Below are 15,231 nucleotides of genomic sequence, written 5' to 3'. Positions count from 1 at the left end.
GGAAGACTTGTTTAATATTCCATCTGAAATCAAGAAGCCAGACGGTGTCGGATGTCAGCCATCTTGTTAAAGTAGTAGAGTTAAAGAGTTTAGGCTCAGAGACGGAGTGAGAGAAAAAGAGAAGGGGATGCTGGTGGTGAATGGAGTTAAGGTGGTATTAATGCAAGACAACTAGTTGTTTATGGACATGCAGAGAGAGAGAGAGAGAGCGAGAGAGCGAGAGAGCGAGAGAGCGAGAGAGCGAGAGAGCGAGAGAGCGAGAGACACACACACAGAGAGAGAGAGAGAGAGAGAGAGAGAGAGACACACACACAGAGAGAGAGACAGACAGAGACAGAGAGAGAGAGAATGTTCGACACGATGAGAGAGAGTTCGACACTATGTAATCTCTCTGACTCAGATTACACTCCAAGTAGTCTCGCTTAGCCAGACAACTATCTGAAAACAATCTCTGAATGCTATATAGAGTCTGGAACTACACCTCCCGAAAGCCGAGACAGGAAAAGCTGCTGTCTGTTCGTCATTTCCGTTGGCGGAAGTATATTTAAAAATATCTTTACATTTTGTTTTTGAATTTCCATCTCTGCTAAACAACAACCTATATATTTTTAGATTATTTTGAATTATATTGAGACAGATTTGAGCGACTGTGAAGACGAAACGGAAGCAGTGGAGGAGGCGTCACGTCTGCTTTATCGCTTGATCATTTTCAGGTGCTTCCGTGCTCCAAGACTGTATGATGGAGGCATTTGTGAGAGGCAACAGTCTGGCTCCGCGAGACCACACTCCAACAGAGTGCCGTAGTGTGAGAGAGGATAGGAGGAGAGAGGAGAGGAGGCAAGGGGAGGAGGCGAGGAGACATATAGTAGGAGACGAAGCAGAGGCTGTTCAGAGAGGCAGGTGACGTGAGCAAAAGGATGGACGGACAGACAGACAGCCAGACAGACGGACAGATAGACAGTCAGCCAGACAGACGGACAGATAGACAGTCAGCCAGACAGACGGGCAGACAGACAGCCAGACAGACGGACAGATAGACAGTCAGCCAGACAGACGGGCAGACAGACAGCCAGACAGACGGACAGACAGTCAGTCAGCCAGACAGACAGACGGACAGACAGTCAGTCAATGGCAAGCGTTGTTTTATTGTATTTTTTCTCTGGTTGGGGTTCATCTTGTCATGCACGTTGGTTTGAACCCGGCAGTCGTGTCCGTGTTAGAAGGCTGGGGGGTGGAGTAGGCTTAGTTTTTTTTGTGTTAAAGACCAGCTGAATGGGTTTTTTTCAGGAGCATAATCGTGACATATTTCATCTCGACCCCCCACTTTGAGAATCACTGTGTTATGGTACTGTTCATACTGCTTCATGAAGAAAAGATGGTTTGCAATGCAGTCTGCCATGTTTTCTTTTACATTTCCAACAGAGTAGCAGCGCCATCTGGTGTCTAGCATGGACACGGCACACTGGCGGCCCATTCGTTTCAATGAAACTTAATGTGTGCACCAGTGGTGGAAAAAGTACTCAAATGTTTTACTTAAGTAAAAGTATCAATACTGCAATGTCCGGAATTCAAAAAGGTACTTTAGTAAAAGTACAAAAGTATTGGTATCAAAAAGTACTTAAAGTACCAAAAGTAAAAGTACTAAAATGTTTGAAAATAGCAGATCTACAAGCTCACACGACGCGTTGTGAGCTTGTAGATCGGCTATTTTCAAATAGCCTAGGTACAAAATAGGGCTAAAGTGGTTAATGTATGTATGTTTTATAATATAATCATTATATCTGCAAAGTAACTAGTAACTAAAGTTGTCAAATAAAAATAATTGTAGTGGAGTAAAAGTACAATATTTGTCTCTGAGTAGAAGTAAAAGTACAGACAATTGGAAATACTCCAGTAAAGTAAAAGTACCTAAAAAATTTACTTAAGTACAGTACTTGAGTAAATGTACTTAGTTACTTTACACCACTGGTGTGCACATTGAATCAGCTCCGTGTGGAAGAGTGATTGACAGGTATATGTCATGATATGTTTTTGTTTTGACAGGAATTAGACTTTTAGATATACAAATGCACAAAAACTGAATTTGTTCTTTTCTACTGTTAACTATGTCTGCGTTATGACCACGGATATGCTCAAAAAAGTGTGAAATAACATTTATTTCCATTTCAGCTGGGTCTTTAAAGTTACAACATCACACCAGGTGTGTGTATGGTGGGGTGTGTGTGGTGTTGTCGCCACGTTAAAACACACGTTATAGAAACACACCTTATAATAAAAACACACTAATCTGGGAGGAGGGGAGCGAGGCTGCGGCAGTCAAAAGATCATCCACAACATGCTATTAACTACCTAGCTAGCTGCCATTATTGTCACTCTGTAACTATTAGTTGGATCAAACAGTATGATTAGTACGTGTAGTTGTTGTAGTAGCAGTGCAGCAGATTCAGCAAATAACATATTAACACAATACAGTCCACAGGAAATGGTTATTCTAATACTATATATATATATATATATATATATATATATATATATATATATATATATATATATATCATTTTATTTAAGGGCTGGGCACGGTGGTGGATAAGGACAAAATCTAACAAAATAGACATAATATCTCAATATCGATATTGTGATGATAATATCGTACTGTGGCCATAATATCATAAAAAAACTAAAAACAGTTTTTGAAGATCTATAAGCGCACATGCAACTCGTTGTGAGATTGTAGATTGGCTGTTTTCGATATTTTTTAGAAGTATATAAAATTGAAACAAAATTACAAAGTATATAAGATAAGTGATTAAAAATCTTAAAAAATACAACTATTCCATAATACTGCCATATCACAAGATTATGATATTCAAAATCCTATCTAGTCACGACAAATATCAATAATACAGAGATATTGCCCAGCCCTTATGCAAGTGAAAATTGTCTTGGATGTGAATTTACATAGATGATTTTAGAATAAGGGACCACCGTAAACAGTGTTTGGTGACAGATGGTTGGGACCACTCACCCCTCTGTCTCTGGACTTGGCGTTGAACTTGACCGTCTTTAGTCTCGCTCTCTCCTTCTTCTCCACTCTGTCAGGTCAAAGGTCACAGGAAGACAACAAGCGCTTACAAACGGGTAACCTTTGTGTGTGCGTGCCTCTGTGTGTGTGTGTGTGTGTGTGTGCGCGCGCCTCTGTGTGTGTGTGGTACCATGATTTGGTACCACCCAAATTTAGAACAAACATGGGAAAATTCTCATTGTACTACTCTGCCAACAAAATGTGAAAATGTTTTGAGTCAGGGACACCCAGAAGAGACGTATCATGTAAAAATCTAAATTATTCAACATTTTCCAAAAATGCTCGCTGTGAGCTTGTACATCTGCAAAAGTGGTTAAAATGATTGTGATGCTATGTGAACTACTTTTGCTGGGGACCCCCTGGGGGTCCCCGGATACCACTTTGAGAACCACTGGCCTAATGCACATAAAACTGCCCTATACTCTGTGTGTGTGTGTGTGTGTGTGTGTGTGTGTGTGTGTGTGTGTGTGTGTGTGTGTGTGTGTGTGTGTGTGTGTGTGTGTGTGTGTGTGTGTGTGTGCTCACCGTCTCTTGCTGGGAATGACCCCCACCTCCTCCAGCTCCCCCTGGGAGGTGACCTGTCTGGCCTGCCACCACTCATCGTCCGACGCGTTCACCACGTGCAGGATGTCCCCGAACTTAAAGTTCAGGCCCTGGCTGGGCAGACCCGAGTCCTTGGTCTTATCATAGTCAAACAGAGCTCTGTGTGTGTGAGTGTGAGTGTGTGAGAGAGAGAGAGAGAGACTTTTAACAAAAAAACATTTAGTTCACAACAAAAGCATACTGTATCACTTACAGCAGTGGTTCTCAAACTTTTTCATGTCAAGGACCCCCAAATTGACACTTATTAGCCCGCGGACCCCCATTTGAAAAGATATGCCAAGGACCCCCATAAGAGACGTTTTTTTCGACTCTAGCAGTGATTTTCAACCATTTTAAATTCAAGGACCCCCAGTTTGACTTGCATTAGGCTACAGACCCCCATTTAATGGCATTTCTATCCCTGGGACCCCAATCTAAATTGTAAAACCAATGTTAATTTAACTCTGAGAGTGTACAAATGACACTCTTTGAGTTACAGACCCATAAGGGTCAGTTTGGTTCCGAACTATCTATCATTTAGTTGGGGACCGGTCCCCAACTAAATGATACCCCCTGGGGACCCCCTTTAACCACTTGAACCCCAGCGTCCATATTCTGGGGAGAACTTTAGCCCAAAATACAGGGTTGTGTAGCATGGAATGGCCTTCCTCTACATATAAGGGATTGTGCTACATTTCCATCTTTTAAATTCAATGTGAAAAGATTGAAAACCAAAGCTGCAACCATTTGTGATCATATTTTAGGTTTATTTTTAGGCTATGTAATGTTATGTAAATGTATTTCACCGTTTGTCTGTTTTCTGATGTTTTTCTGATTTTATGTTTTGTGTGAGGACTGCAGATGAAAATTAGCATCTTTGCTAAATCCGGTGTATTTACGTTCATGTGACGTTCATTAATATGCTCTGTCCTGTCTAAATAAACAAATAAAGTAAAGTAAGTAAAAGTAAAATAGCCGCAATGCGTTGTCATGCGACGCATTGTGAGCTTGTGGATCGGCTATTTTTGGCGACGAGATTTGGTGCAGACGGAAAAAGTGGTCAAAGTGTAGTTGAAAATCAAGTCCAGTTCTCTGAGACTAGAGGGGTTTAAGTGGTTAACACTGAGAATCAATAATCAATATTAATCAATAAGTAAGACGATGAAGATGATCGGTAAATAAATAGTGCAGATATAACGGTTTCTTCTATACATAGTTTTTTAAAGTCGTGTACAGCAGTGCTATGAGCTTGTAGATCTGCTTATTTTTTTTTAAAGCGAACATTTGTGACAAATGTCTCAACAAAAACGTTGTTCTGAAAACTATTGTTGCTATATCAGTGGTACTCAAAACATTTCTTGTCAAGGACGCCCAAAATGATGAAACATGTTTTTGGCCGCCGATCCCCATCAAAATATGTTGTTCCAGGGACCCCCAAGACGCAACGATTTCAGTTAAAAATGTTGTTCCAAAAAATATTCAAAGATTTGCACAAAATGTTGACGATTTTTCAAAAATAGCAGATCTACAAGCTCGTAGCGCGGCACTCGGTGCCACGCTACGAGCTTGTAGATCTGCTATTTTTTAATAGCCAAAGTACGAGTCTTACCTGACATATAGCGACCTCTTCTGGCTGGTTCTAAGTGAGCCCGACCCGGAGCTGATGCTGCTGTTCATCATCTGTTCTCGAAGGTCATGGATCTTTGCCTCAAAACGACTGTACTCTGTAATAGACAACAGTTACATTCATAAAACACCGTACTGTGTAAAACAGGGGACTTCAGCCTTTTTCACCCACCCCTTAGCTGAGAGAGAGATGAAGCAGGGACCCCCCCACTATAAAATTGTGCTGCACATTAAACGCTTTCACAGATAGCTTCATAGATAGCTTCATAGACCAAAAAATTACTTATTTTCTATCAATTACACAAAAAACTACATATTTTGATGGAGATCCCCATCAAAATATGTTGTTCCAGGGACCACCCAGAAGCAACGATTTGAGTTAAAAAATGTTGTTTGAAAATATATATATGTTTTCAAAGATTTGCACAATTTTCACGATTTTTCAAAAATAGCAGATCTACAAGCTTGTAGATCTGCTATTTTCGAATAGCCAAAGAACAAAAATAATGGTTATAGCTCAAATCTAAAATGACACGGATGCATTCCTGGTCTAAATGGGTTTTAAAGCTGTCAAGTTGCAAGTTAAGTCAAGTCTCACTCTTGTAGTCCGAGGTTGTGCTGGAAGGCTTCCAGGTGTGAATATGAATGACTGATGCACATACTGTACCTATACTCAACAAACGTCCCAGGTGAAACAAAGGTTGAATATGAATATGCTAGTTAGTATTCACAGCGAGGGAGTGTTTATCGACTAGGAGCAGTGTGTTTTATGTCTCCGCATCTTCTTGGGGACCTTGGATTAGGCCGGACCCTGGCGTCTGTCACGTCCATCGATCCACAGATTAGTTTAGTCTCAGAGCAGAATAGACGGCCACGCGTACACAATGCGACGCAACACACAGCATGTTACAGCAGCAGCTGTGTGTCAGCACCGAGTTTCAATGCAGGTGGAATTAACCACTTAAAGGGATACTTCACTTTCGGGCCGGGGACACATTTAAAAAAAATATTAAAAATAAATGAAAAAAGTTATGGAAAATTCATGGCCCCCTCACACATTAGTAGGACACTGCGTGTCGTGAGGGGGCCATGAATTTTCCATAACTTTTTTCATTTATTTTTAATATTTTTTTTAAATGTGTCCCCGGCCCGAAAGTGAAGTATCCCTTTAACTGTGCCAGACAATTTTCAATTTTCTTATACCTTTTTCAAGTAGTCACAGAATATTTATCTCCAGTATAATCGATCCCCTGATGGGTGCTAATCACTGAGGGTTGCACTGTGTGGTTTCACAAATGTCAACGAGGTCATTGGACCTTGTTGACATTTATTGTTGAATGTTGAAACATTGAAAAATACATAGTAAAAAAAAGTGCTCAGGAGCCGAGATACAGCCTTTTTCAGTAATACGTTAAACAAGAAGTACATGGAGCAGCAAATCTTCAAATGATGATATCTTGGGTTGTGAACATTTTTTTTTTTACACTTTTTTTTTCAAAAACACTTCAAACACGTCATTGGCACGTTGCGCCATTGCGGTAAAACACGTGAAACACGTCAATGGCACTCAATGACTTAAAAGGGATAGTTCACTTTCAAACATGTTTGGGGTCATTTTTAACATCTACTCAGGCTTTTGTGTTTCACGACCAGTTTTTAAGTTGCTTGATTCAGTATTTAGATATTTGATATTCATTTCAAGCAACATAAAAACAGTCTGGGGTGCTCACAAAAGCAGACGTTAAAATTACCCCAACATTTTTTTGAAAGTGAAATATCTCTTTAAGCCCTTACACTTCATCGTATGACAAAAAGCGGAAATAGTACCATCTCACCAGTGCCGGCTTAACGGAACGGCTTTAGGTGCTGCAGCACAGGGCACCAACCTTGGGGGGGGGGGCACCACACGGCTGGGAGTGAAAGAAGACTCAACTATCACCGAAGAGCGCCAACATTTTGAAGCAACGGCTGCTGAAGGAGCGCTAAAACGGTGAAACGCGCCGGTGAAGCCAACATTTTCCGCACTGCAATATATTCGAATATTAAAAATAATAAAGCATTGAAATTCGTATGGGATTATAGAGGAAAACTGACAGCCCTAACGTAAACCCAAACACACAACTCAGTTCATGATTCCGAGTTCAATCAGTTCAGCCAGTTCAGCAAGAGCGTTTGCAGCAGCACGGCACAAATCATCACCCTTCCTTCAAGTTCATCACCATCAGTTCCAAGTCCCTTAATAATAATAAACCCAAGTCCCATACCTCAGGCTTTTAATAGTCCGCGCCCGGCATGTAATTCAATCCCCGTTGGAACGCAATGGATGCACGCAACATGAATGTCAATGTCAAGGTCTCGAAACAAATAAACCCAAATAAAATCCACCCACCCAAAATCAGAGTTGGTTAAGTTGAAATAAAATAAATATTAATATATACATGTATATATATATATTGTCGATGTCGGGTGTAAACCTCGTATGTCCAAACTTTCCTTTTTATTATTATATTTTAAAAAGTTAAATAGTGAAAATAGCTGATCTACAAGCCCATAACGTGTTGCACCGCAACACATTGTGAGCTTGTAGATCTGCTGTTTTCACTACTTTTGGGTGACACTGTTGTATGATGAAGTAGGATATTCATTCACCAAAAAAATTGACATATGGAGTTACGAAAGCAACAATATAATATTATCTAATATTAAATACCAGCAGGCAGCAGAGGAGATCAGGGTCAGGTGCGTGCGTGGCAGAGGTCACGGCACTAATATTCCAACAGGAACGCACCAGGATGCGGAGGATTGCACAGTGGTTTTTAATCCGTAATGGGAATGAATCAAACTCCGTTTGAGGTGTATTCAACGGCGACTTCGGAGGCGACGACACACTTATTTCGGTCTAAAGCACTCGGCACAAACACAGTGTGGACACGGAGGGACTGATCGACTTCCTTGTTTATTACAGTCCTCACATTCACTCTGCCACACCACCAGGTGCACTTTCCTGGGTATTTAAAGCAACAGAGACGGCTCGGGGACCGTTTTGGGCCGTCACAGCATGTTGTGCTGCATTGTGAGCTTGTACATCAGCTATGCTCGCCGTGATTTAGTGTAAAGAGGGGCAACAACGTATAGTATTTAAAGGAGTAGTTCACCCAAAAAACTACTTATTTCCTATCAATTACTCACCCACTCAAAGCATTGAATGAATGGAGATTTTTTAGTTTTTGTCGCATTCCTAAGCCAATAATTTGATTACCGGCGGTCTCTCGGTAGGAGACTACACAAAGAGTCTCCTTTGTGTCTTCTACCGGATACATAAGCATCTTTATTATTATCATCATCACATTATTGGCTTAGGAATGCGCCAAAAACGAAATAATCTCTATGAATTCAATGCTTCATGGGGTGAGTAATGCATAGAAAATAAGTATTTTTTGAAATACTCCTTTAAAAGGTATGTGATATTTTTGTTAAAAGGTTAAAGCTCTATATTCTGATAGTAATCACTGCTATAGTGTTTGTTCAGTAACAGGGGTTTCCCCGTCTCTCCAGCTCTTTAGGAAACAGAAAATGCATTTTCAGGTGGTTTGCCAATTTCAGCCAATCAGAGAACCAATTTTTCAGCTTAAATGTTAGTGTTCCATTCCAATTTTGTCTGCTCATTTCTACGATGTCATCAAATCCAATTTCACTCGTTTATCTTGTACCCTAAGTGACTTCTCCCTCCTGATTGGATAACTCATGTTACTGAACAAACACGTCATAGCAATGATTACTCAGAATATCAGAATATAGAGCTATTTAACACTTATTTATTTTAACAAAAAAAATATCACTTACCCTACCTTTAAGTGGTTAAAAGCTGGTGACAGCCACTGAAAGTGGACAGGAACAGAGGAAAACTGTCCCATTGCTGGGAAGGAGAGGACACCGTTTGTCCTTGTTGGATCTTTTTGTAGTTTTTTTCTATTTGACCGTAAACCAGGGTCATTTGTGTAAAAACATGTCAAGTCAAATACCTTGTACGTGCAAATGTACTTTGATTCAATACCACAGGTTCTTGGTTTTGAATAGCCACTCAAAGCGATAAGTCATGGTGAGCTCCCATATCGCTTCTCATCAACTATTTAACAGCAGACAGCTTCACAAAGCCAGACGATTATACTGCTCTGAGGTGAGCTGTGACACTCATCCTGGGCGACCACATGCACATAAAGGGCTGCTCGATGTCACATTTTTGGGTTCCATGCCGATCCTGGAGAGTCCTGGACCACTGAATACCCATGTTTTGACTGATATTTTGACAGAAGTGCAACATTTTAGAAAATAAGTAAAAAAAAAATACAGATAATAGATAGTTTATTTTATTTAACAACTTAAGCCCTATTCAAATATTTAAAAAATAGCCGATCTACAGGCTCGCAATGCGTCGCAGTCGCACCGCATCACAACGCCTCACAATTTTTCAAAACTTTAAAAAATGTTCACCTATAACGACCCACCCAAAACAGGGATTCAAGGTTGAAAGTCGTAAAACTAATCGGGACACTTCGGTTCGGCTGCATAACAGCCAATACAATACGGACGTCGTCATATAAGCCAACTAATGGTAAATATATCAGCCTAACATGTATATCGGTCTGGCTCTGATGCACACTGCCTGTATGTGATAAAACTGCACTGTCAAATTAAGATTTTCATCTCTCCCCCTCAGTCAGCATCTTTTAATGAAGCCACAGCTCTCAAACTTCAGTTGAGGACTGCTTACTAATTAGCGGATGGGTACAAATTTGATCCAAAGTCTTTGATAACGCACATTACCATCCGCTCGAGATCCAAAATGAAGATACTTCATTATGTAATCTGTTCTCCGTCACTCCCAACCAATCCAAATCTCCGGTACTTGTATAACTGTCACCGTCAGGTGGAAAGCTTGTATGTCCAAAAAGAAAACGTTAACTTTTCAGGAGTTAGAAACGAAAACTTTCAGAACTAGTGAACATAGTAGATCTACAAGCTCATTGCGAGGTTTCTGCCCCGACAGTGACGATAGTACTGTACGAGGGCAAAAAGCACATTTTGAGTGGATTACACAACGGCCATTTTGTTTCATCCACCTCGTTTTCTCTCAACTTCTGGAAGTGCTCCTCTCAGCGCTTGTTAGACGATGGCTGATTACGATTGAGTTTGAATGTAAAAAAGAAACAAAAAAAAAGTCTGTGTAGTTGGTACACTCACGCCCCCCCCTCTGTTGGTTGGTACAGTCCCTGTCCCCTACACTCCCTCCCCTCATTCAAAACCATCATTAAAGAGCACCTGTCCACAATTTACAACAGAACCTAGATAAGTCTTCCAGCTTGCCACCAGAGAGCAGTGGTGGAAAAAGTACTCAAAAGTTTTACTTATGTAAAAGTATCAATACTGCAATGTCGAAGTACTCTGCTACAAGTAAAAGTTAATAATTAAAAATTTACTTGAGCAAAAGTACAAAAGTATTGGTATCAAAATGTACTTATAGTACCAAAAGTAAAAGTACTAAAATGTGGGCGCCCCCAGCAACAGTAGTTAATACAGCGTCACAATCATTTCAACCACTTTAACCATTATTTTATACTTTTGGCTATTCAAAAATAGCAGATATACAAGCTCATAGCACTATGAGCTTGTATATAGATCTGCTAAAATTTTTTTAATCGTGGACATTTTAGCAAATCTTTGAATATATATATATATATTTTAAGCAAACATGTTTTACTCAAATCTTTGCTTCTGGGGCGGGGGGGGTCCCTGGCACAAACCATTTTCAGATAGGGGTCGGCGGCCAAATACGTATCGATATGGGGGTCCTTGTCATGAAATAGTTTGAGAACCACTGCACTACTTATTCCACCTGTTGTTCTTCTCCTCCCTCCAAACACAACCCCTCCCCTCTCAATTATTCAACCATCTCATCCTCCATCTCATCTCTAATGTCCTTCCTGGACGTTCACCAGGTAACCTGATGACGGTCCATTGACTCATAAGATGAAATGAGGTGCAGCTTTAACGTGGTGACAGGTGGTCTCACCCTCAGGCCTGTAGTGAGCCACTATGGTGACCGTCTGTCCGGCGTTCTTCAGAGCGGCCGCCGCCTGCTCGTGCGTCGCACTGCGCAGGTCCACACCGTTTACCTGGAAAAGATGAATATATACAAAAACATTCAAACACATTTTCGATATTTTTCCAAAACTTTTGAAAATAGTAGCTATATTCAGGGTGGAAAGGACTAATCATCCTATCTGGGTTTATTTCTAAATATTATTATATATATATATTTTTTTCTTTTCTTATTTATTTATTTAATTTTTAACCTAAAGACCAAGGAGATATGATTTGTTGAAGATCTAGACTCCAATCCACTTCCTTGTTAACTTAAAACTTAAACATTTTGTATCTTGGCTCCTGAGTACTTTCTTTTTCTATGAAAAATCTCTGGCAGTTTGTCAAACGCAAAAATAAAAAAGTTCTGGCAGTGAATGAGTTAAGCTGATGGATGTAGGCATACATCCATGAATCTGTGTGCAGCAGGTTCAAGGTCAACTACACGGCATCAATGACAGTGACGCAAGCCACGCAACGCTCCCGGTGGAGCCAAGCCGCCACACTCACAGGACCACAATGGAAATAAGCTCTCCAGCTTTTTTATCGTGTTTTATCCTTTTGATAATTTGTCGGGCAGAAACCTCGTAACTCCATATTTTGTCTTTTTTTATCGTTGCTGTCGGGGAGACATATGAGGTTTACACCCGACAGAGATGTTATATTTGCTCGTAAATGAATGCTCTACTTCCTCCATACTACAGCGTCACACATAAGTAGAAAGAATTGCTGTTCTATAGGCTCTCAGCAAGTCATGATGCAACACATTGTGTGAACTTGTAGATCAGCTATTTTTGCTACAAAATATTAAATAATGAAGTTAAAGTCTTTAGTGTGTCTGTGGGTTTTGTATAAAAATATGTTTTGAACACCTCCTTGCAACAAAGTGTAATACAGGATCTAGTGGTTAATCAGACCAAGCCATTCAGTCATAATTTAGTCATAATGTTTCATGTCGATTTGTTGATAATATAAGAACATTTATTTGTTTTAAACATGCAGTACGTCTTAATTATTCAGTTATTGGTTCTAAACATCGGTGTTTGGTACATTTTTGGTTGATTTACCAGCCCTACCTTGAACCAACATGATGAGATTTTTGTAGTGACACAGTAGAGATGATTGTGTGTGTGTGTGTGTGTGTGTGTGTGTGTGTGTGTGTGTGTGTGTGTGTGTGTGTGTGTGTGTGTGTGCGTGTGCGTACAGCACCAGTCTGTCTCCTTTCCTCAGCTCTCCACACAGATCAGTGTGTGTGTGTGTGTGTGTGTGTGTGTGTGTGTGTGTGTGTGTGTGTGTGTGTGTGTGTGTGTGTGTGTGTGTGTGTGTGTGTGTGCGCGTGTGTGTGTGTGTCTGTGTGGGTGTGTACATACGGACACCAGCCGGTCTCCTTTCCTCAGCTCTCCACACAGGTCGGCAGGTCCTCCGGCCAGGATGAACGATATGAAGATACCCTCTCCGTCCTCCCCGCCCACGATGTTGAAACCCAATCCCGTCGCTCCTCTATGGAGGACCACCTTCCTGGGCTCCCTATTGGACCACGGGCACACACCACGGCCGTCAGTCATTGGCCAAGACAAACACAACAGAAAAGCAAGACCTGTCTCCGTTTTACTTCCCTGTTATCTGTGTGATATAGGTTCTTGCCTCTTGTGGCAGTGGTTCTAAACTTTTTCATGTCGAGGACCCGCAAAATTATATGTATTTCGTCACGGACCCCCACCTGAAATTATGTTGTGCCAGGGACCCCCAGAAGCAAAGATTTGAGTTCACAATGTTCGCCTTTAAAAAAAAAAGATCTAAAGTTTTGCACACATTTTCGCGATTATTCAAAAATAGCAGTTCTACAAGCTCAAAGCGCGGCACTCTGTGCCGTGCTATGAGCTTGTATATCTGCTATTTTTGAATAGCCAAAGTATAAAATATGGACAAAGGGGTTAAAATGATTGTGACACTATATTAACTAATTTTGCTGGGGACCCCCTGGTACCCCTCCAAGGACCCCACTTTGAGAACCAATGATTTAGGAGACCAGAATAAGGTTGTGGGTCTATCAATTCCAGTAGGAGAAGTGAACGTGCTTCTGACACATTCCTCTTCCTCTTGATTTTTTTTTCATTTTTTTTTCTTCAAAAAACTGTTAGGATTTAGAAAACATTTTTAAGAATCGCCTCAGGTCTTCATGGGTTAACCCAAAACTGTCACTTACAGATCCTTTCATGTTCATCGTTACACCAGAGGTTGTGACCACAGTGTTGTTTAGCAGTTCCGTACAGTTCTGTACGTCACAATTAACACAGCGTCTTAAATTAACTAATATTATACAACAGGTAGTTCCGACCAAGCAATCTGATTGGCTAAAATAGCTTTCTAGCCGTGCTTCAAACCAGCATCATAGCACGGGCCTAATCACATTAAATAAATCACTCCGCACTGCAGTCCGCACCTGATTAGACCATATATCGCACAGCTGTGCTGTGAAGTCACGCTGTCCCACGGTAGGAAAACAAACAGACAGTACCCACCGCCGCCACCGGAGAACAAACAGCTACGCAAAATGGACTATGTTGTTAATTTTGACTTATTTGGTGGACTTACGGTTGATCAATGGTTAGAAGAGAGCACACTAAATCGCCTAAAATCCTATAATAAAAGGAATAACTGGAAAAAAGTGTGCTTTATTTCAATGGTAACATCCATACTGTATAAATATCCTCCTGTGTTAAAGTAAAATTACTCCCATTTCGTTAACAGTCCAGTGTATGTTATACTCTATCGTACGAAGGTATCGCACAGCAAAAATAGCCGATCTACAAGTTCACAACGCATCGCCATCTTGACGCGTTGTGAGCTTGTAGATCAGTTATTTTGGCCACGTAACACGATCGTACGACGGAGCATATAGCCTACTGGAATCAGCTGTGTTGATGAGACGATGACTCGGAGTGCTGCGCTGTTACAGGGACTATTTTGTCTCAGTCAAACAAACTCTTCTCTTTACAGGGAAACGGATAAGCGAAATGTTTTTTATTATGAATTGCCCCACAATATGAATACATTTGGATGTGTTTTGTTGGTAACTGTTGTATAATCGCAATATTACACTCGAGGGTGTGCTTTACCTTACATTATTAGCACTTCTGTGATCGCGGCAGAACTCGGCTGACGCCTCGTTCCTGACCGCATCACAGGCGTGCTAATAATGACGGTAAAGCACACCCTCTCGTGTAATATTGCTTAATTACAGCACAGCCCTTTAAATGACTGCACTGATCAATGCATTAGGAATAGAACAGTGTAGTGCAGCCTCTCAGCCACTAGGGTGCAGCGTGTGAGTGCATCAGCAATAGAGAGGTCTGTATGGCTGATGACAAGGATTATGCACATCGTTGCTGTCGGGCAGAAACCTCTTATCTCCATATTATCATTTGTTGTGTTTTTTTACCGTAAATTAACGCCCTACTTGATCACACTACAGCGTCACACAAAAGCTTCAAAAGTAGCAGATCCGCAAGCGCGAAACACGGCGCGAAGCGACGCGTTTCGAGCCATATGAGGTTTCCACCCGACAAAAGACGATATATTCTATGTATGTAAACATATTTTAATATGTTTTCGCTGTTTTTCCATTTGTACAAAGAGCTCCACAGGCACACGTAAGTGGCAGACTTACCTGGTGACATCGTCGTCTCCCAGCATGCCTTTCGGCGTGGGGGAGTAGCGTCCCGAGGGGGCGGCGGGGGGCGCAGCCGGGCCCAGGAAGTTGGGGGGCGTGGTGCTGATATGGTTCTCTATGTGCTGGG

General features: G+C 41.1%; 1 protein-coding gene across 4 annotated transcripts in view; it reads right to left on the bottom strand.

Moving 5' to 3' along the window:
- Positions 1-15,231, bottom strand: part of LOC308093106 (disks large homolog 1) — a 29,436-nt gene extending 14,205 nt beyond the window's left edge. For all 4 annotated transcript variants that reach the window (XM_080439322.1, XM_080439323.1, XM_080439324.1 and 1 more), the window contains exons 1-6: positions 15,102-15,231; positions 12,802-12,958; positions 11,361-11,463; positions 5,274-5,388; positions 3,608-3,784; positions 3,026-3,092 (exon numbers count right to left, since the gene is read on the bottom strand). In XM_080439322.1, coding sequence (XP_080295448.1) covers positions 3,026-3,092; positions 3,608-3,784; positions 5,274-5,388; positions 11,361-11,463; positions 12,802-12,958; positions 15,102-15,127 — 645 coding nt within the window. In that variant the 5' untranslated portion in view covers positions 15,128-15,231. The remainder of the gene's footprint in view (positions 1-3,025; positions 3,093-3,607; positions 3,785-5,273; positions 5,389-11,360; positions 11,464-12,801; positions 12,959-15,101) is intronic.

This window comes from Gymnoscopelus braueri (assembly GCF_963280865.1).
Source record: "Gymnoscopelus braueri genome assembly, chromosome: 10".
NCBI classification, from domain to species: Eukaryota; Metazoa; Chordata; class Actinopteri; order Myctophiformes; family Myctophidae; genus Gymnoscopelus; species Gymnoscopelus braueri.
The sequence above is the reverse complement of the archived record's forward strand: the minus strand, read 5'-3'. Positions and strand labels throughout refer to the sequence as shown.